This window comes from Lutzomyia longipalpis, chromosome 1, assembly GCF_024334085.1.
Source record: "Lutzomyia longipalpis isolate SR_M1_2022 chromosome 1, ASM2433408v1".
NCBI classification, from domain to species: Eukaryota; Metazoa; Arthropoda; class Insecta; order Diptera; family Psychodidae; genus Lutzomyia; species Lutzomyia longipalpis.
Genome location: NC_074707.1, coordinates 17838269 through 17857058, shown reverse-complemented (window position 1 = coordinate 17857058; position 18790 = coordinate 17838269). Strand labels below are relative to the sequence as shown.

At 39.3% G+C, this 18790-nt stretch overlaps 4 protein-coding genes across 4 annotated transcripts in view; 1 reads left to right on the top strand and 3 right to left on the bottom strand.

Moving 5' to 3' along the window:
* The window catches only part of LOC129794793 (E3 ubiquitin-protein ligase TRIP12), a 31023-nt gene extending 29949 nt beyond the window's left edge, over nt 1-1074 (bottom strand). Inside the window, exon 1 of the mRNA XM_055835654.1 lies at nt 705-1074. The gene's annotated coding sequence lies outside the window, so the exon portion shown is untranslated. The remainder of the gene's footprint in view (nt 1-704) is intronic.
* A 771-nt stretch (nt 1075-1845) lies between these two features.
* LOC129794772 (zinc finger protein 429) lies at nt 1846-3681 on the bottom strand. The gene is made up of 3 exons (XM_055835633.1): nt 2705-3681; nt 2442-2639; nt 1846-2376 (listed from the first exon to the last, which is right to left on the bottom strand). Exons 1-3 carry the CDS (start codon nt 3459-3461, stop codon nt 1889-1891), a joined length of 1443 nt encoding a protein of 480 aa, XP_055691608.1. The 5' UTR covers nt 3462-3681; the 3' UTR covers nt 1846-1888.
* A 155-nt stretch (nt 3682-3836) lies between these two features.
* LOC129794762 (coiled-coil domain-containing protein 39) lies at nt 3837-7338 on the top strand. The gene is made up of 4 exons (XM_055835622.1): nt 3837-4052; nt 4141-6399; nt 6818-6969; nt 7055-7338. Exons 1-4 carry the CDS (start codon nt 3837-3839, stop codon nt 7284-7286), a joined length of 2859 nt encoding a protein of 952 aa, XP_055691597.1. The 3' UTR covers nt 7287-7338.
* Nucleotides 7301-9400, bottom strand: LOC129794783 (uncharacterized). Its single transcript, XM_055835642.1, has 4 exons — nt 9251-9400; nt 8803-8944; nt 8473-8742; nt 7301-8293 (listed from the first exon to the last, which is right to left on the bottom strand). The coding sequence occupies exons 2-4, from the start codon at nt 8910-8912 to the stop codon at nt 7720-7722; spliced, it is 954 nt and encodes a 317-aa protein (XP_055691617.1). The 5' UTR covers nt 8913-8944; nt 9251-9400; the 3' UTR covers nt 7301-7719.
* Between the last annotated feature and the right edge of the window lie 9390 nt (nt 9401-18790).

Here is an 18790-nt window from a genome sequence, read left to right as displayed (position 1 = left end):
TGCAGAAGTTAATCTTTCAATGGTGTAACATCTTTTATAAAATGACCCAAAATCATACGTGTATGATGAAAATGCTTTTTTGTTGCAGGAAAACCAGAAAAAAAACGTGTAAAAACGTTTTCTGGACTGAATATCTCATATACCACGTCTCTAGAAAATCGTGTCAGTTTTCTTTAGATGAGGCATTGCGGTAACGGCCAAATTGAAAATAAACAAGGAGCTTGTCAAAAAAAAACCTGTCAAATGTTAGTGAGAAAGAAACTATCTACCATAGACTCGTAATAGTAATGTGCGAGTCTACCTGAGGCTCGCAGATTGAAACTGCGAACCATTTCACTCGCATTCACAAAATGCGAAAAATTTTTCTGTGTGTACGTACTATTGCAAAATATCTCATTTACATAACTCAAGGACGGCACACAAATTTTTATTTTCTCCACATAGGCTTGGAAAACAAAATGGCGGTGATGAGGAAAAATTTTACATCATTTTCTGGGGCGCTTTTCAGCACCCACGCCCTTCCAGAGCACCACGAATGGGGTGAAAATTGAACCCACAGCTACCCAGCTGAGCTTTTGTGGGATTTTCATGCCAACAAATGCACGTGAAGCCCACCATTTTGTCCATTTTCATTCCCCCCGAGGTCACTGATGGAAGATTTTTTTCTAGGAAATTGATTCTATCACATGGAAAATCTCACCTACCGTGTTTATTTTTCTTTGCCTTTTCACAAAATGTAGAAGAGATGATGAGGAAGTGTGGAGAATACGGTGATTTTCCACTAATTAATTTGCCACTTTGCACACAAACTTCTTGTCCCTCTTACGCAGCAAAATTTTCCTTCAAACAATGTCTTTTTTAGTTTTTCATCACAAAGTGGGGCTGGGAGAAAAATCAATTTGAGCCCCTCTACAGTTGTACCACTCGTGTCTCTTCACACCTCAATTGCACACGGAAAATTTAATGTTTTTGCACACTTCCATGCCACCTCTGATGTTTCCCAAGAGTCCTCACACTTTTTCACTTTTATCACCATCCATTCTTCTTCTTCTGGTCGAACACAGGAAGTTCAGAAATTCGTCAAAATCAGCTGGCAAGTCGTGCTTTCTTGCTCGCACATCTGAATACCTCGATGGTGTTGTCTCATTTCACGAACATCACCGAAAGCACCAACAGATGAATGAATAGGCCGACGCAAAAATCGATGATTTCAACCATTCAACAAAGTCGAATAGGCTTCAGCTGAGACTCCACTGGAAATTCCATGGAAAAATCCCGTGAAGTCTTTTATGAAAATTCTTTTTTTCAGTTTCCTCGTTTTTAGGGGAATTTTCTGGGAAAATTAGATTTTCCGGGTTCAGAAGGCTACAACTGCTTTGAATGGCGATGGAAAAAACAAAAGATTGAATAAAATCGTTCTGAAAAAAAATCCAGCGGCGGCGGCATAAACAAAATCTAAGTATTAAGCGGAAAAGCTCTGAAAAATCCAAATACTTCCTGAAACACACGTTCCCCACTCCCACAAATCCCGTGGCTGCAGGAAAAGCCGGAAAATTGCGCCAGAGCGGAGAAAATTGGATATTTCCGTAGCCGCTGAATGTTTTCAGCACAGTACTTAACCTGCCGCGGCGGCATCAGAAAAATGCATGAAAAACACATTTCTTATCCATAGAAAAAGCGAAAATGCCCCAGAAAAGCCCATGGAAGCTGGAAAAATGATGAAAAGGAGCCCCAAAATGGAAAATTGCACGTTTCTTGAGAGAAAATTGAAAAAACTCGCAACTGCCTCTATGTAATTTAAATTTAAAATGTCCGTTAGAATTTTTTTTTGAAAATAAATGAAAATTCTCGCAAAAAATGATTTTTTTCTTCTCAAACAAATTCCATATCACAAATTCCCATCTCCGTAGAGAAGCTGCTTGAATGAATCCTCATTGATGGTCTCCATTTGCCCGGGAGAGTAGAGACAGAGATTTTGCAGCTTATCCGATGGGCTGGCTGCACTGTCCTCCGCAGCATTGGATGATATACCCCCAAAGATCTCTGAGCATGTCTCACTGAGCCCCATTTTGTCACAGGACTCCTTCACGATGTCATCAATTGTCTGACTAATGAGATCACTTCCGCCGTGCGAATTAAGTTCGTCGAACGTAAGATCAGTGTCTGCCGGTGTGAGGGAGGCATTCTGCAGGAGTTTCTGCAGCAGATCCCCCGATTGGCGGATTACGGTGCCCGGAGGCTGAGCTGGACATTTATGCGTCCTCTGGGAGACTTTGTAGCGGAAACTCTTGGCACATGCGGTGCATTTGTAGGGCATTGCACCCGTGTGGATTCTCCTGTGTACCAGGTAGGAGACTCTCTGCCTGAAGGATTTTCCTGTGGCGCGACAATTGAATTTTACTCATCAGATCACTAAAAAAAGAAAGGAAAAGATGACTTACCGCAGGTTTCACAGCTGAAGGGCTTCTCCCCACTATGGATACGTTCGTGATTGTGCAGCGTGGAGAGTTCCTTGAAAGCCCGTCCACACGTGGAGCACACGTGTGGCTTCTCATCGCTGTGATAGAGCAGGTGTTTGTGGTAGGATTGCTGGAAAGTGAATGTTTTACCGCAGATAGTGCACGAATAGGGCATTTCACCTACAAGAATTTAATCAAAATATGAAAACAATCCGTCCAGGAAGTGCAGGAATCGTTGCACTCACCTGTATGGAGACGTTTGTGCTTCTTTAGGAAGTATTTTGTCGTGAAGGATTTGGCGCAAATGTCGCATTCCCATGATTTTGCAGCATCAGCAGCAGCCTGAGGTGCTGCAACGCTCTGTGGATTCGGGAGACTCTCCGACGGTGTTGTGGGCAGCCGTGTGGTGGGTGCTGAAAATGTTTCATCGCATCGCTCATGTGGTGGAATATTTACTTTATTCGGTGTCTCCTCGGTTAATTTTAGCTTCTCAGTGAGTCGCCTCGCCTCTGGCTCTTGCTCAACCCCATAGAGATGCACAACACGCAAATGAACGCGCAGTGATCCCTTCATTTTGAACGTCTTCTGGCACAGATGACACTGGAATTTCGCCATTGTCCCCTCCTGTGCATCCTTAGCCCCCGTCTCGGGTGCTTTGTGCATGAGATTCTGATGAATTTGCAGGAGATTCATGTCACGAAAGAGGAAGGAGCAAATATCACACTGTGATGGTTGCGGGTTAATTTTCACATCAACCATCACCTCTGCTGCTGGTTGTATGCTCGTCGTCTCCTCCTTGCACACAGCTGGAGCAACAAGATGGGTATCAATGGTGTGACTGAAGAGATGAATTGTGAACTTATCGAGTCCCAGGAGAACTTCATTGCACACGGGGCACATTAGTGGGTGATTTGCGACTTTCACGAGGCTTATTCTGAGTGCATCGACACTCTCAAAATTCGGATGACTACACAGTGGACAGGGGAGCACTTTGGAGCACATCTTCACGCACTTGTAGAGGGTGGGAAAATCACGATTAAAGAGAGGCCTCTCCACTTGGGCACAATGTGAGATTTAAACTGCGAAAAATGTCGCGGGTTCAGCGGAAAATCCACCCAAGAGGCCCAAAATAGATCAATGACGTGGAATCATCGTGCTCTCGTGCGTATTTTCACGAGAGTGGCGAGATGCGAGGTGGAATTTAGAGAATTAGAGCAAGTTTGCAGCCTTCCATGGCGGCGCGGGAGTCACACGCGCGCGGTCAGGTCAAAAGCGCGCCAAGAGAGAATCCCTAGCAACCGCGCGAATGTTGTGAGACAAAATCGACCCAACTTTCTTTCTCTACAATTCCGTTTCCTTTCCGGACGTTGGGGCGCGATGGAGAATCCAATTGTGATTGTGCTTGAGAAGATGGGCTGGGACGGAACCAGTATCCCCGTGGCCAATGAAGAGAATCGTCAACTAATGGAGGCAATCAACGAGATGATGCGTGAGAAGGAAGTTAAAGCAATACGCGTGCAGGATGAGGATGTTCGCCTGAAGAGCCTCCAAAATCATTTTCACAGCTCCGAGCAGGAAATTGTTGAGAATTTAGTAAGTTTTCCTGTTCTGGATTAACATGAAACTAAAACAAAAGATGAGAACTTTCCGGAAGTAATAATAATTTTTCCTTCCACCCCAGAAACTCCTCAATGGCCAGAGGATCCATCTTGACAATGAGAATCACAGACTGAAGTTGAATGAGAATGAGAATAGTCACCTCCAGGGAGACTTAAAAACCTTCTACAGGGATCTGGGTGAAGTAAATGAACGCCAGGAAGTCACCCAGAAGGACATTGCACGAATGAAGCGAAGCATTGAACATTTTGACGGACAAATCTCGTGGATTAAGGCAGCTCTCCGGGAATGGAATGAAGTCACAGCACGAGGAGAGGCAACAAATAAGCTAATAGAGCGCTACTGCAAACAAGATGCATCCCGTGGGAATACCCTGGAGGCCAAAAGGCAGCTCCTTCAGCGAAGTATCGTGAAGCAACGAGAACGTCTCGTTCAGTGTGAGGAACAACAGAAATCCCTGGAAAATATTCTCGAGAGAACAGCTCAGCTCTATCAGCAGGGTAATGCCGAGAGAAGGACGCTCATTTGCACGTGGAAGGAAGCATGCTTGCAGATGAGTCAGAGGGAGAGGGAGATTGAGGAAGCAGAGCGAGATTTGCTCTATGCCCGAGAAATGACACGAAAAAAGGAAAAGCGCTCAGAGGATCTGTCCAATCTCCTCAGCAGTCACGGAGCGAAAGGCTATGAGATTGAGCAGGAAATTGCTGAGCTCAATGCCAAGATATCCGACGACAGGAGCCGCCTGACCAACCTCACAGACGCCCTAGCGCTGAAAGTGAGTGAAATGGAAAGCCTCCGGAAGACCCTGACATCAGTTGGGCAGGAATTGCAGAGGCAGCGTCAGAAGAATCGACAGTGGTTGAATGAGAAAAACTCCAAGGAGAATCTCCTGATTGAATGGCAAAACATCTATGAGGATCTCTCGAAGCGTCATGAAGCATTCCGGAATAAGAAATACAACGCTGATGATAGATTGAAGCAACTGGAGGAACTCATTGAGGTGGAGGAGAGAAACATAAAGATCCTCACGGGAGAAACGAATAAACTCACTTCGGCCATCTTCAAAGCCCATCAGCATCTCAGTGAGCTCCAGAATGAGGAGAAATTGCGCGATATGGAGATTCAGGGACTCGAGAGTACCATAAAACGGATGCGCGCTTTTGCCGGGAAGCAATCCACAGAGATTGGCCGTCAAACAGTCATCCTGTACCACCTGGACTTTGAGATTCAGCAAACTCTCTCACGTATTGACAACATAAGTGGAAGAAGTGTCGAACTGGACACGGATTGTGTGGAGAAGCTGGAGGAACATGAAAAAATCCTGGCAAGGAAGCGCAAAACCCTTCTCATGCTACAATCACAGATCAATAGCATCGAGGAGAGTCGCAAGAGACTGGATTATGTCTTCAATTGTGACGCCCAGGAGTTGGAAAGGCTCACAAATCGCCTGAAAGAGATGCAGCTGCGATGCGAGAGTGGTGAGAAGAAAGTCCGCCAGCAGACAGTTGCAAATCAGGAGAAACTCGTAGAGCAGAGCATACTGAAGATGAAAACCCAGCAATTTGAGCGTCAGCTTGAGAATCAATCTGAGAGGAAATTTAATTTCGAGAAGCATCGCCTGGAGTTGGAAATGGCCATTGATCAGCGCTTCCTGGACATTGAGGCACACCGAAAAGTCCTTTGGGCAAAGCGAAAGCACCTCGGGGATGAACGACAGCACCTCAGGGCTGAAGTTGGGGATAGAAGCGTGAAGATTGAGAGCTTGAAGAAGAGATATGAACTCATTGAGGACGTTCTCAGGCGCAATGAAGATGGAAGTGCCATGAGTCCCATTCAAATTCGCATCAGGGCTGCCCAGGAGAAGCAAATCCTCCTCAAGGAGGGCAATGAGCTCAATACTAAAGTCCTCAAAGCTGAGGCAGACATCAAGGCAATGGAAAATACAGTGCGGCTCGTGAATCTGGCCAATGAGAACTACAAAAGGAACTTTGTCACCGTTGAGGAAGACAGTCCTTTTGTGCAGGAGCTGGAAAATCTCCAAGCAACATACTTCCAAGCTGTGCGGAAGCTTAAGAATCTCCGAGGGAATTTGGCATTTAAAGCTGACCAGCTAACAACACTCACAGAGCAGAAGGAGCACCTGGAGCGAGAAATGGAGGAAGTCGGGCGTACGAAAGGGGACAGAAATGATGTACTCATGAAGATTCACAAGGAACTCATGGAGCAGAAAGTTAAGCTTCACCGGGCAGAGAGGGAGATGAAGCAGGCCTACAAAGCAGCCAAGCTGAAGATTAATGACTCAGACTTCCTGGCTATTCAAGAGGTAAGCAAGTTGATTTGAATTTTGCTTTATTAAGTTCAGTTTTCTGTAAGTTATCAAGTAATTTTTGGCATTTTTAAGGCTCAAGGAATGACATTTGAGGTTTCTAATGCTCTAGGAAGTTTTAGAGCTTTTTAAGACCTTTCGTTTGAGTCTAATTTGAAGTAAATCGGTCAAGCAGAACAGGAGATATGACTCCTTAAAATTAGATCTTTGTTTTTGACTTTAGCGCCTCTTGCGGTCGTTTGTAGAAGTTGCAATGAACTTTTAAAAAAAAATCTTGCTTTATCTTCATTAAAAACGGTTAAGCTCTTCACAAAAGGGAATTTTTTGGGTTTCGTCTAAGCGACTTGACTAATTTTCATAATTTATTAAAATTTATATAAAGTGAATTAAAAAAAGCTCACCAATTTCTTGGCAGAGGGACTTCACAGCTAGAGAACTGGAGGAGCAGAATTCTTCAGCTCTCCAGCAACTGGCTGACATTGTGGAGGCAAATCCAGGATTAGGTCCAGCTGTTTCAAAATATCTCCTGGACAAGGGCCTCTCAATGCCCACAAGTCGCGCTAAAAGGTAGGAAAAAATCCTTTTTACTCAAAATTCTTCACTATTAAGTTATTTTACTTCCCTTTTCTGCGCTTTCTTGTTATCCCGGAAGTCAAACATCGTGGAAGAGTGATCGTTCGGATAATATTGACTACCGCAGCTCACCGCATGTAACAAAACCAACTTCCATTGGCTCTCCGGGATCATCCATCTCCGGCAAAAGTGGCACAGGAGGGCCAGCAATTGTCATGATTGATTTCCCGGAAAAACCGAGTGCTTCCGCAAAGACTGTCTCAAGGAAATCTTCCTCAAAATGTTCAGCCCAGTCGAGGACACAGAATTAAAGGAAAAAGACTTCTTTTTATGGGATAATCTAAATTTCTATTAAATCAGAAATTTCTTGTTTTTTTTTTATGTACATCTTGGATTATTTTTTATGAATTTTCGTTTATGCTGCCATCGTGAACTTCCGGATTTAATATAATTCAGCTGTGACGGAAGGTTTATTTCACTCTTCCCACAATTAATCAGCACACAGTCTAATTTTTTATAGCGCGTCCTTAATCCAAATAAAACAATAATGAGGATTTTTTTGTGAATTGAGCGTAAAAAAATAAATTATCACAAAAATAAACATATTTGAGAGACTTGATGAAATAAACTAAATTTAGGGAAAAAAATTCTTTTAAGTTTCTCTCTTCTTGCTCGAGTTCTCCTCATGTTGTCGTCCTTGTAATAGTAATGAGGACGAATTTGACGACAAAAAATGATTTTTTTTTAACAAAAAGTCTTATTGACGCGTCTTGTGGTGCGCCTAACGGGTGGATCAGTGTTCCTCTCCACGGATTTTCGCTTACTGCGCAACGAATAGCCACTCGTAGCGGAAGCTGTGGAATTCCTGGAACGTGCTGTACCATTTAGCTCACTCTGGAGCTTCTTGGCCAACTCAAAGTCTCTCCTCTCTTGCTCCTTTGCCTCAAAATGATGCCCAATCCGCCCATTGGCACGTGTCTTCCGCATTTGTGGCTTTGCATCGTCTTCCGGAAGATTCTTACGGCTTGTACTGCGTGTCACACGAACCATCTTGGGTGCTGATACTGCTTGAGGGGGTTTCTCCTCTTCCGGGAGCTTCCGCTTCCGCATTTGTCTTGTTTTAACATCTCCCGCGGGAGCCTTGAACGTCTCTCTGGCATTAGGTTGTTGTTGTTGCGGGGAGAGAGAACAGAATGCTGAAGGGCCTTTTGACAGAACAACTGGCTTCTTTCCCACCTGAATCAATGGGATTTCTTTCCCATTGGCTCTAGGTCTGTAGTACACTGCCTGTGGGCTCTTTGGCAGTCTTCGGTAGAGCCTGAGTGTAGCATAATTTACTTTTATGAGAAACAAGATCTCTAGCTACTTTCACTAATAGAGATTGGGGGCTAAAAGTCTCTCTTGTGGACCTTTCTATTGCATTTTAAGTACTTTCTGAATGCCCCTAAATGAGTTTTGTTGTACAGGGAAAAACAATTAAGAAGAGATGCGACTTACCAGTTTGCCTGTAGGCTTACCGGATACGGTCTGATGGGGCGAAAATGGCAGAATTCTGCTTCCAAACTATCTGTGCTGGCTGTATTGGTTCTATAGCGATCCGGATCTTTGTGGTATTTTGTGGGTGCAACGGTCCTGAGTTCTTTGCTTGGTGTGGGGACTTTGGAGAGAATGGCACGTTGGACTGTTTGCTTGAGCAATTCCGTGCCGCGATTTAGATGTACTGTGAATGATTTCATTAGACGGCTGGAGGCAGATGAAATGGGAATACTGCAAGAGAAGCTAAATATTACAAATCTTCATGCCAAAACGTTTTTAGTTAGATGATACCTCTCATTTGAAGTTGACTTGCTGCTGAGACTAGTTCTGGAGGAAATGTTGCTCAAACGCGGTGAAGCGTAAGAGTACGATGAAGACTGACTCGGCCCGGCCAGGAGCATCCTTTTCAGTCTCTGTGATACATTTATTGAAGCTGCAAATTGAATAAATGAAAATTAAGTCAGGAAATCTATGAAAGCCGGTTCCTGGTCTTTGTATCCCCATCCGGAAGCAAAAAACATAACTTCCTCCCACCCTAAATTGCACAGAAATAAATTTCAATTAATCACCCTGAACCCTTTGTCCAGTTTAGCACCTAAAGACGTGAATTTGAAGGAAAATACGGAAAAAATGCAAACAATTTAGGATAAAAGGGACAACAAAGCAAAACAATGGCAATAAATTATATAGGTCTGGATTTTCTCCCACATTTCCCCACAATTTCCACACCCATACTTACACGTTAGTATTTGAAAGAGTCTTTGGTGGCCTCCTTGCCCCAAAGGATGAACCAGGAATCTCGGCGTTCACGGAAGTTTCCCAAAACACCGATTTAATTTTCTCCTGTATTTTTTTTGTAAGAAAAATAAACAAGTGTCAAAATTGGAGAAACACAAGAAATGTTTCATGTTTTATTCAGAGAAATATTGTGTTTCATGTTTGTTTCAGCCATGTGATGATGAGAGAGTGAGAGAACCGTTGATGAGTCTCGCTCGCACTGATAGTTTTTCACGGTTTTCTTGAAATTTTGACAAATTTTTCACGAAAATATTACGGAAAATAGAATAAAAAAAATGGAAAAATTGATGGAAAAGCGTAGGCAACGCCACCTAATCAAGGTAGTGCTAAAAACAACAAAATAATGTTTGAATTCAAAATTAAGTAATACCACAACGGTTTAATTTGTCGGTTAGAAAAGTAAATTAATTCATAATTCTACCCTTTTAGGTCCTTAGAGGCATTAGAGCGTCCTTATCCCCCTTATCGTCCTTATCTCATGGTTCAGAGATTCTCAAAAGGTAATCGAGTAAACGATTAGTGTGCAGTGTTTTGGCAAATCGTGCAAATCGCCCAAAGAAGGCAGTCAATTGGAAGAGTGCTAAGAAGTCTCGTGCTGAGTTTTATGGGATCAGCATTTTTTTCAGCATCCCAAAAAAGGGGTCTCCCAAACAAAAGGATTGATCCTCTCGAGAATCCCTTGCCCGAGGGAATACCCATTCATAATATTCAGAGGAGTTGCAACATAATTTCAAAAATCCTCCACTTAACAGTTTTACGGCAAAAAAAGAATTTTTCATTGATGATAAAAATATCCGGGAATGGGGTTTTTGTCCTGAAGGCATTTCGTCAAGGGTCCTCCTCGCCTTACCATTGAGATCCTCCATTTTACATGGCGCAATAAATGCGACGAGGAATTGCGTGGAGAAGCGCAATTTGTGAGTTGATGTGAAAGATATTCGAGGGTCCCCCACAAGAGACTCTTGTGCGCATGGTTTCCATCAAGCCAGACCCAACCAGCCACATCAGAAAGACTTCTTCATTGGCTACCAATCACACAGAGAGGCCACGCCTCGCGTACGCTCTGATAAATTGAATTGTCTGTGGATCTGCATTGAAGAAATTATTCTCGATAAAATTTATTTCTGACTTTTTCAGAATATTTCTCAGTATAATTAATTAATTCTCTGTATAATCTCTATTCTTTAGTGATTTAACAAATTCTTTTTATGCTTAAAACATTTTTTTGGAACTTTATTGTATTTATTTGATTATTGAGCATACGCTAATTATAAATTTTCTACGCATTTTCTGTCATTATTCTCAATGAAATTGTAAAAAGTTAGCGCGTGGGGTTAAATTGTTCAGTTTAGAGGCAAGTAGCCTTCCTCCGCAATTTTGAAAAACTCATATAATCATAAAAATTCAATGAGGTGGATGAGGTCATAATTTTTTTTAAAAGATATCAGTTGAAAAGGTTGAAAATCGGTCAAGCAGTCTAATCAATATGATTGCATAAATAAAAAAATGGTATGCAACGATTGTGGTATACCAACTAATTTTTATTCTATATTCCGCTGATTTAAACAGCAAATATCATATCATTTGAAGGAATCCCAATTTCGTTACATTTCTTCTTAAAATACGGTATGAATGTAGCGATTTGACTGCAGAACGCCTTGTCTGATTTTGGTGATACAATACTAAAATTTTTATTTTCTTGAAAACGCTTCTATTTTTCGGTTTGAATCGTATATGGAAAATTTTAATGCTAGATCAATGAATTCAAAAGCAGATTCCAGTAATACAGACTAGGTCATCTTAGAATGAATGTTACAACCTAAAGAAAACTAATAACAGTTGCGACATTCATTCTGAGATGACCACGACGAACACGGCCGAAGTGTAATACTAACGAATTGAATCCACAAGAAAGATAATTTAAATAGACTTGCACTACAACCTGATGCTGTGAATTTAGATTTTCACACCTCAACCAGTTAAATTTAAACAATATCTAAGGGGGATAAACAGAATTTTAGAAACACAAAGAGATAGGTATGAAAAGCGAATTCAAATAGTGAAATAATATGGAGGAAAACCCCGATATTTCCTTGGGGAAGGATGAAGAGGGCTATTATGCAGAAGTGAGCACAAAAAGGACAAAGAATTGGCATAGAAAACTTATAAGAAGCTCTAAAAATTTAACTCCTCATACGAATTTAGATTAATTTGGAAGAAATTTGTATTTTGGTCTCACCTACAAGTTTCTTTCAAATTAATCTTAATTCGTATCTTAATCGTAATCGTTGTAATCTTAATTCGGTTATGATTAGACAATCTCAAGAACTCTTTCAGATGAAGAATACATCAGGTACCATTATAAGAAGTAACTAATCCACCCACATTTTCACTTAAATTAAGTTCTTAACCGACAATAAAGTTATTCCTCTCGGATTTTACAAACCAAAATCGTTAAATAGACCATAACGGCAGGTTTTCGGTCCTCGCATGAATGATTCCAATTGTCAATGAAATTTTCTCACTTTATGTGCATTTATATATGTGGGAATTTCTCAGCCGTAAATAACACATCATCAAGAGGAAATTGTCATGAAGTTCTTTGTGCAGCAGTTACACAATTATACATACCACACATAACATATGTATATATATATTTGGATGTTTCAAAAAGCAAAAGAGATTGGTGGTGTGGATTTTAGTCCCTAAATTGTTTGAAATTTTGAGGACGTCCCATGGCGATTCAACTGTCCACAAATTTGTGGTATAAACGGGATTTTCATAATATTTTATACTATATACATATGTAGGTATGCGCGGTAAAGTGAGGAAAAAGAGTATAAGAAAGGTATAAGCGCAGAATGAAGCCGAGGAGGCAGTTATCATAAAAAGAAACATCCGAAAGGCGTCTATTTCAAATCACACCATCATCATTTAACATACAAATTGGACAAATATTTATTTGGTGTCTAAATAATAACAATAATATTTGGATTTTGAAGCAAAATTCCCCGCAGAGTGTCTCTCCATGCTGCTCTTTGAAAATCGTTGAATTTTTGAGAGAAATGTGAGCAAAGTGTGGGGAGGGGAATGAAAAAATCAAGGGGCTCACAGTAATGAGGTGATTGACAACAAATCCCCTTTATGAGCTTTATCATCGAGTTATTCGCTCCTATATAACCCAAAGTAAAAACTCATAATGAAGTCACAGAGTGAAAGACATTCTTCCAGTAATATCCCACGAATTGTATGGCGCAAGAAAATGTCAAATTTGATGGCAATTTACGAGGTGCACAACAAAAGGTGAGTCGTCGGTATAATTAAATCATAAATTCATCGAATAATTTTGATGATCAAATCAAAAGAATGGAAGAATCCTCCATAGAGTTAAGAAAAAAATCCCCATTGATTTCCCAGCCAGAGAGAAAAGCCTCGTGGAGAAATATTTTGTTATAATTGTGGGAAATATTGAAGCATAATTTAATCTGCTTTTTTAGCCCATGGGATCTCATTTAGGAATTTGTTCCCCACACCATGTCGCGTTTGATTGTTATTCCAATGGAGCTTTATTTATTTTCAGACTCCTCATTATCGATTTGTTACTAATGAAGAAATTCTCTAAGGGGCGATTTATTGAATGGTAGGATTTTCTCTTCATCTTCTATCAATGGATTCGTCGATGTGAATCATCCAAATGGAATTCTCAGGATGAAAGGTTGTGTTGTCTTTCTAAATATTTTCTTTAAGTAGTAGAAAGGCTTGAAAAAAATTTCCGAATTTTTTAAAGTGATTTTCAAAAAATCATTTTTGGAAGAAAAAATAACCAAAGAGGCTATTTATATTTTTTAAATTAATCTTTTTAAAATACAAGGACATTAGAATTTGAAATATAATTAAAATATTACAAGAAAAATATTTATAAAAATATTAAAATGACGATTAAAAGCTTCAGCATAACAATAATGAAGCTTTCAATTTAAAAGGACATTAATATGTCTCTTTAACATAGATTTGTCCACTGTGAACTTAAGTCACAATTATTTTCTTTTTTCTTTAAAATATTTTTTTTCTTCACAAGATTTAGTTTAAGGAAGAATTTTAAAAAGTTTTTGTAGGACATTTCAATAGTTTTAGTTAAGAATTGACTTTCCTGACAATTTCGGATACAGACTGTGAAAATTTCAAGACAATTCCTAATAAATCAGGGCTAACGAATGTTTGTGAGAAAATTTTCTTTATTTCCCTAAAAGGAAATTCAACCTTCAAATGAATTCCATTTAATTGGATTACATCGACAAATCATATTTAATTAAGGAAAAAACCTTCGAGAAAGGGTGATTACAGGATGACGAGCAAATATTGTTAGTGATTAAATTGAGTTAGGATCGGTGTCGGATCTTCCCCTGATTTTATTAGATGGTGTAAATTGGTCCAATATTGAGAACTTCAGGGGGGCATAAATGGCATTTCCGCCTTCCTTTTTTTTCTTTCTCCTTCACATACACCAATCATGGGGGAAATTATCGAGGTAAAGTGGCAAATGTGGGAGGTTGAGGAGTAAAATTTCTCAGCATATGAAGAAGAAGGAAAAAAAATGGGTGGATGAATTTGGAAGGAGAGGGCAGAGAGTGTATCGAATGGAGGATAGAGGAGGGTATGCTGGAGGGTCTCGTACGTGGATGTATTTAATGTCAGGATTCTCTCTCGGCGCGCGCTATTTCCACATGATATTGCAGATGGTCCCCCACTGTGCTCGAAATTGATCAGGATTCCCTGCCGCTTGAACTATGACGCGATGTGTCGTCATATTTATTGGGAAGTTGGCTGCTTCTGGGCGAGGAGTTGCGAGAGTGGGTATGATCTCTGCCTCCAGAAGCATAACATTGCTCCAAACATTTTGAGTGCTCCAACAACAATGTCCTATAAATTGCTGCCGTTTATTTACTGGCTCTCCACCATGAAGATGACGTTCTTTTTGCCATTTTATTTAGTTCGCCCTCCTTCCTCTTCCCGCGTGCTCATACACACGAACAGTGGTACATTTTCCTTTATTATATGCTCCCACTTTTCTTTTTTTTTTCTTCGCCTCTTTTTCTCTGATGCTCAACCATTTGGAGAATGATCAAGGGGAGGGAAACCAAATACACGCACTATATGAAATATTGACCAATTATTTGTGATAATTTATTGTGTTTGCTGAGACGATGTGCAAAAATGTTTCATTCCCTCCTGATTTTCTGCAAAGCACACACACACTCACACCCGAAGAATCATGATGAATTCTTCTTTTCGAATAAAATTCAGAAGCGAATAATTCCTCTATCCAAAATTGGTGTTTTGCATTCCCTCCACAAAAAGAATAAACCGCATGCATGCACACAAAGAGAAGAAAATAAAGGAGCTGCTGCAAAATAAAACAGAATCAAATGGAAATCTCGGGAGAAATTAATATAAATATTAATGCATTTGCCCCAACATTGATTGCGTGGGCTTTGCAATTTCTGGTGGTTTTGTCTGCCAACGATAAATTTGTTAAAATTGAAATTTCATCCTTCTTTTTGCACCGAAAAAGAAAGAGACACCGGAGTGGCGACCGAGGGAAGAGATCTGGAATTTAATTTATTAAAAATGATCTACCGACCATGAGAAAATATAATGAGAAATATGCACAAAATCTGAAATCGAATGCACTACCACGAATGGAGGTCACTTCTTGGTCAAGATAATCTTGAACAAGGGGAAAATTATATTTTTTAACACAAATAATTTTAATTAAATAAATTCAAAATTTTGTGAAAATATGCAAGAAATGTGGGTTATTGTACGGAATCATTTTGGTATGAATTTCAAAATAATTTAGGTCTATTTTTAGGTGAACTTGTGGGAGTTACTTATAGAAATCGTAATTTTAATCCTTGAGCAGTTAGACGGAGTAAGCGACGTAAAGCAAAATTGTCATGAAATTCATTGTTTGAGTTTAAGATTTTTATTTTTTGAAGTAAAAATTCAGCGTATAAATTAAGTAATAAACTTAGAGCATCGCCTAAGTAACGTAAAAATAATAGAAGAAACCTTTCCTTTGTTTCTTGGTAATCGGCTTTTTGAGATCAACTCAGTATTGGAGCTCAACATTAATCTTTTGAAACGATGCATGAATTCTAGCACATGTGGATCATCGTGCAACCCTTCCACAGAACGAATTAGTCCAAAAAATTGTTCCAATACATCTTGGTTGAGTCTACGTGTGAGGACGAATTCAATTTGATGCTCCTCCTTTAGTTTTGCAAAAAATAGTGGAACAGCGTTGCAACTCATAATAATTCCATTGTGATAAGGAAGATTTGTAGCTGACAAATTTAGCTGATCTGCAACCGTTTTCATTTTTTTGTAGATTTTTTTCCTGCAGCTTTAATTCAGGGCCCGTATTATGTAACTCTCCGAGTGCTGGGAGGCCCATAAGAACTGTACAGCCACCGGGCACTCGGAGAGTTACATAATACGCCCTCAGATTACATTTTTGAAGGATAATTTATTAAGAAACTAGGAATTTAAAATCGTTCATTCTTTGAGCTTTCATCATTTGCTCGTAAAGGGGCCAAGCAGACAAAAGGTTTCATTGGGTGCCAAATTGTTCACCAGAAGAGTCGCTGCAGCCATTTAACCACATGGGAATGCAGGAATTATGAAATCCCAGAATTGGCGTGAAACAGCCCAGTTCATCCTCCTTGTCAACAACTGGTTTGATGTAATGAACTCTTTAGTTTTGCTTAAAGATGCGAGAAAGAGTATATCAGCATAATGGTGCTGAGGGCGTATTATGTAACTCTCAGAGTGCTGGGTGGCTGTACGTACAGTTCTTGTGGGCCTCCTAACACTCGGAGAGTTACATAATACGGGCCCTGGTAATGTTTTATTCATGTCTGTGAAATTTAAAGTTGTTTTTATCCAATATCTAAAACGTTTCAGTAAAACAGTCGTCAAAAAAATATTGATGAAACATGAGCGTCAATGTCTCACATACATATTGAAAGAGAAGTAGAGAGAAAATTCGATTGTGACGTTAGTGTTTGCTTTTTGTGCAGATCTTTGCTGAATTTTCCTAGTTTTTGGTAAGTCTAATTGATTATATCTTTTTTTTTATTATTTCCTTTATTTTTTTTGTAAATTACTTAAGAATAATAAAAAAAATGAAATAGATGTTTTTTAAGCTTACACCGTATTTGAACTTACATTATTTATTTTCTACCTTAATTTTTACGCCTTAATGTGAATTTCTCATTCAATTAATTCCTAAAAATTAAATTTGAAAACCGTTTTGATAAATTAAATTTGCACGTTTCAGGCCCCTATGTTTGTCATAAGGTTTCAACTTAATTCACTTAATATTTCTCAGCGTGTTTCACATTTTATTAACATTTTTAATTGATTTATAATGCTACGATGAAGCTCAATTTGGTGCGTAATGTGTGGGAGGAAAGTTGAGAGAATTAAAAAATTTTTGACGAAAAAAAAATCGATGAAAATAAAACATTGATATTAATTGGTTCCAATTAGTGGGACCTCATTCATTTTTCATTCAACATTTCCTCACACCACGTTTTTTTTTTGTGGGACAAAGACAAAGCCTGGCGGGTGATGGAAATGCAGAGAAAATTGTGAAAAATTGTCGGTTCTCGTGGTGAGTGTGAGAACTTTCTTTTCTCTGGAGGTTTTTTTCTGGTGGAGGGAAAGAGAAAATACTGTGAGGGATTGTAAATTGGGAAATTTATTATATTTGATTACCAAGCTTCATCCCCAACTCCTCTGTGGAAAGAAGGGGTGGTGGATGGGGGGTGGGGGATGTATAATATTTCTAGCAGCCACTGTGGCTCCTACAGAAGTCCACAGAGAGCCAGAGGAATGAACAAATGAGAAAATACACAAGAGAAAACACTCGTCTCACAGTTGGGTTTCCATTTTTCAGCGCAGCTGGAAAACTCAACTCCCCAAACGAGAGAAGGGTATATTTTCTCCACTATATTTGCTTCTGTGTGTATGGGGATGATGTTCGTGGGAGAAAGTGGGAGTGATTCGGTGATGCGATAAGAAGGGGTTGACGAAGAAAAATTCCACAAAATAAACTTCACACCGTGAACACATTTTTCCTGAGGGTGCTTTTGATAGAGTGGCTTCAACATTTGATCCTCATCGCATCAATAAAATTCCCTGACAAATGAACAGTATTTTTCCGGGTGGAAAATCCATGTAAATCCCGCATACAAATTTTACTTTTCGTACAAATTCAAAAGAAGCATCAATTTCGATGAAAGACGATGAAAATGTGTGTGGAAAAATCATTTGAAAACCTTCAATAAAATTTTATCAATACAATAAAATGAAAAGGAAATTGATTGAAAGAAGCATGAATATTAATTTTTCTTACAAATTCAATTGCTTCCTCAGCAATTTCTATTTATATATTATTTATGATTCAGCATAATTTTTTTCGTGGCTCAATTGAATTATGAGCAAGGAAAAACATTTCTGCATTAAGCAACTAAAGATAGATAAATCAAATTGATTAGAATTGGGAGAAAATCCCATGTAATTGTAATCAAATTGTGGAAATTGATTGAAATTTTCCGACATAATGTCATAAATTGAAATCTCATGTCGACAACATATCACAAAATTTGTTGATTAAGTGAATTTCTTGGTGAACCTCTAAGGCCAAATGACGATGAAGAACACTTTAACCACAATTGCCTCCTAATGAATGATAAGCATCACTCTCGAAAGGTCCATTTTGCGGCTTCTGCACAGATTACAATCTCCTCTAACTCCGATGGCTTTGTTGAGTCTGGACAAAAGGAGTCTGTGATTGAACATCTGTCTCTATGTCGGATAATGAATAATTTCTCATAACATCCTCCTCTTCCTCTCTCTCGTAATCTCCCTGAAGAATTTATTTTCTAAGTTTATATGCTCGCAACCACATCTGAAAATCATGAAAACCACGTCATTCATTTTGACTCTTGTCTTCTCCCATATACTTACTTTGGCTTTTAGTAGAATGTTAATTGTGATGCATTCTAGAATGACTTCTCACAGCATCTCCTTTAGCGCGTGCTGTGTCACTTTTCACGCTGTGGAGGCACAAATGAATGAATGTTCACAAGAACACGATTCTGGTTCTAAGTATCCTGCCGGTCGTTGGGTTTTCAAATTAACCCCTTTGTAAAACAATATATGAGAGTGCGTTAGGGTTGAAAATTTCATAAAATTTTTTAAAAATTGATTTTGCGATGATTTTTCTGTAATTTTAACCGAAAGAAATATTTTTATCGGTATTTTAGAGTTATATTTTGTTCTAAAAATTAAGGATAAAATTAGAAGTTTAAGAAAGCCTCTGAAATATTGCAAAAAAAAGGATGAGACTGTGTAGTTTTAATTGCTATTCATGAACAGCATCCTCATGCTCCGTAAAAGCATGAGGCGTTGA

Bases quoted from the DNA above. Each gene is read 5' to 3' on its own strand.
- LOC129794772 (XM_055835633.1), bottom strand. From the start codon at position 3,461: ATGTGCTCCAAAGTGCTCCCCTGTCCACTGTGTAGTCATCCGAATTTT. The intron at 2,640-2,704 runs GTGAGTGCAACG...AAATTCTTGTAG, and splicing joins GCACAAACGTCTCCATACAG to GTGAAATGCCCTATTCGTGC. The intron at 2,377-2,441 runs GTAAGTCATCTT...GTCGCGCCACAG, and splicing joins CTTCAGCTGTGAAACCTGCG to GAAAATCCTTCAGGCAGAGA.
- LOC129794762 (XM_055835622.1), top strand. From the start codon at position 3,837: ATGGAGAATCCAATTGTGATTGTGCTTGAGAAGATGGGCTGGGACGGA. The intron at 4,053-4,140 runs GTAAGTTTTCCT...CTTCCACCCCAG, and splicing joins AGGAAATTGTTGAGAATTTA to AAACTCCTCAATGGCCAGAG. The intron at 6,400-6,817 runs GTAAGCAAGTTG...ATTTCTTGGCAG, and splicing joins ACTTCCTGGCTATTCAAGAG to AGGGACTTCACAGCTAGAGA.
- LOC129794783 (XM_055835642.1), bottom strand. From the start codon at position 8,912: ATGCTCCTGGCCGGGCCGAGTCAGTCTTCATCGTACTCTTACGCTTCA. The intron at 8,743-8,802 runs GTATCATCTAAC...CTTCTCTTGCAG, and splicing joins AAGTCAACTTCAAATGAGAG to TATTCCCATTTCATCTGCCT. The intron at 8,294-8,472 runs GTAAGTCGCATC...TGCTACACTCAG, and splicing joins GTAAGCCTACAGGCAAACTG to GCTCTACCGAAGACTGCCAA.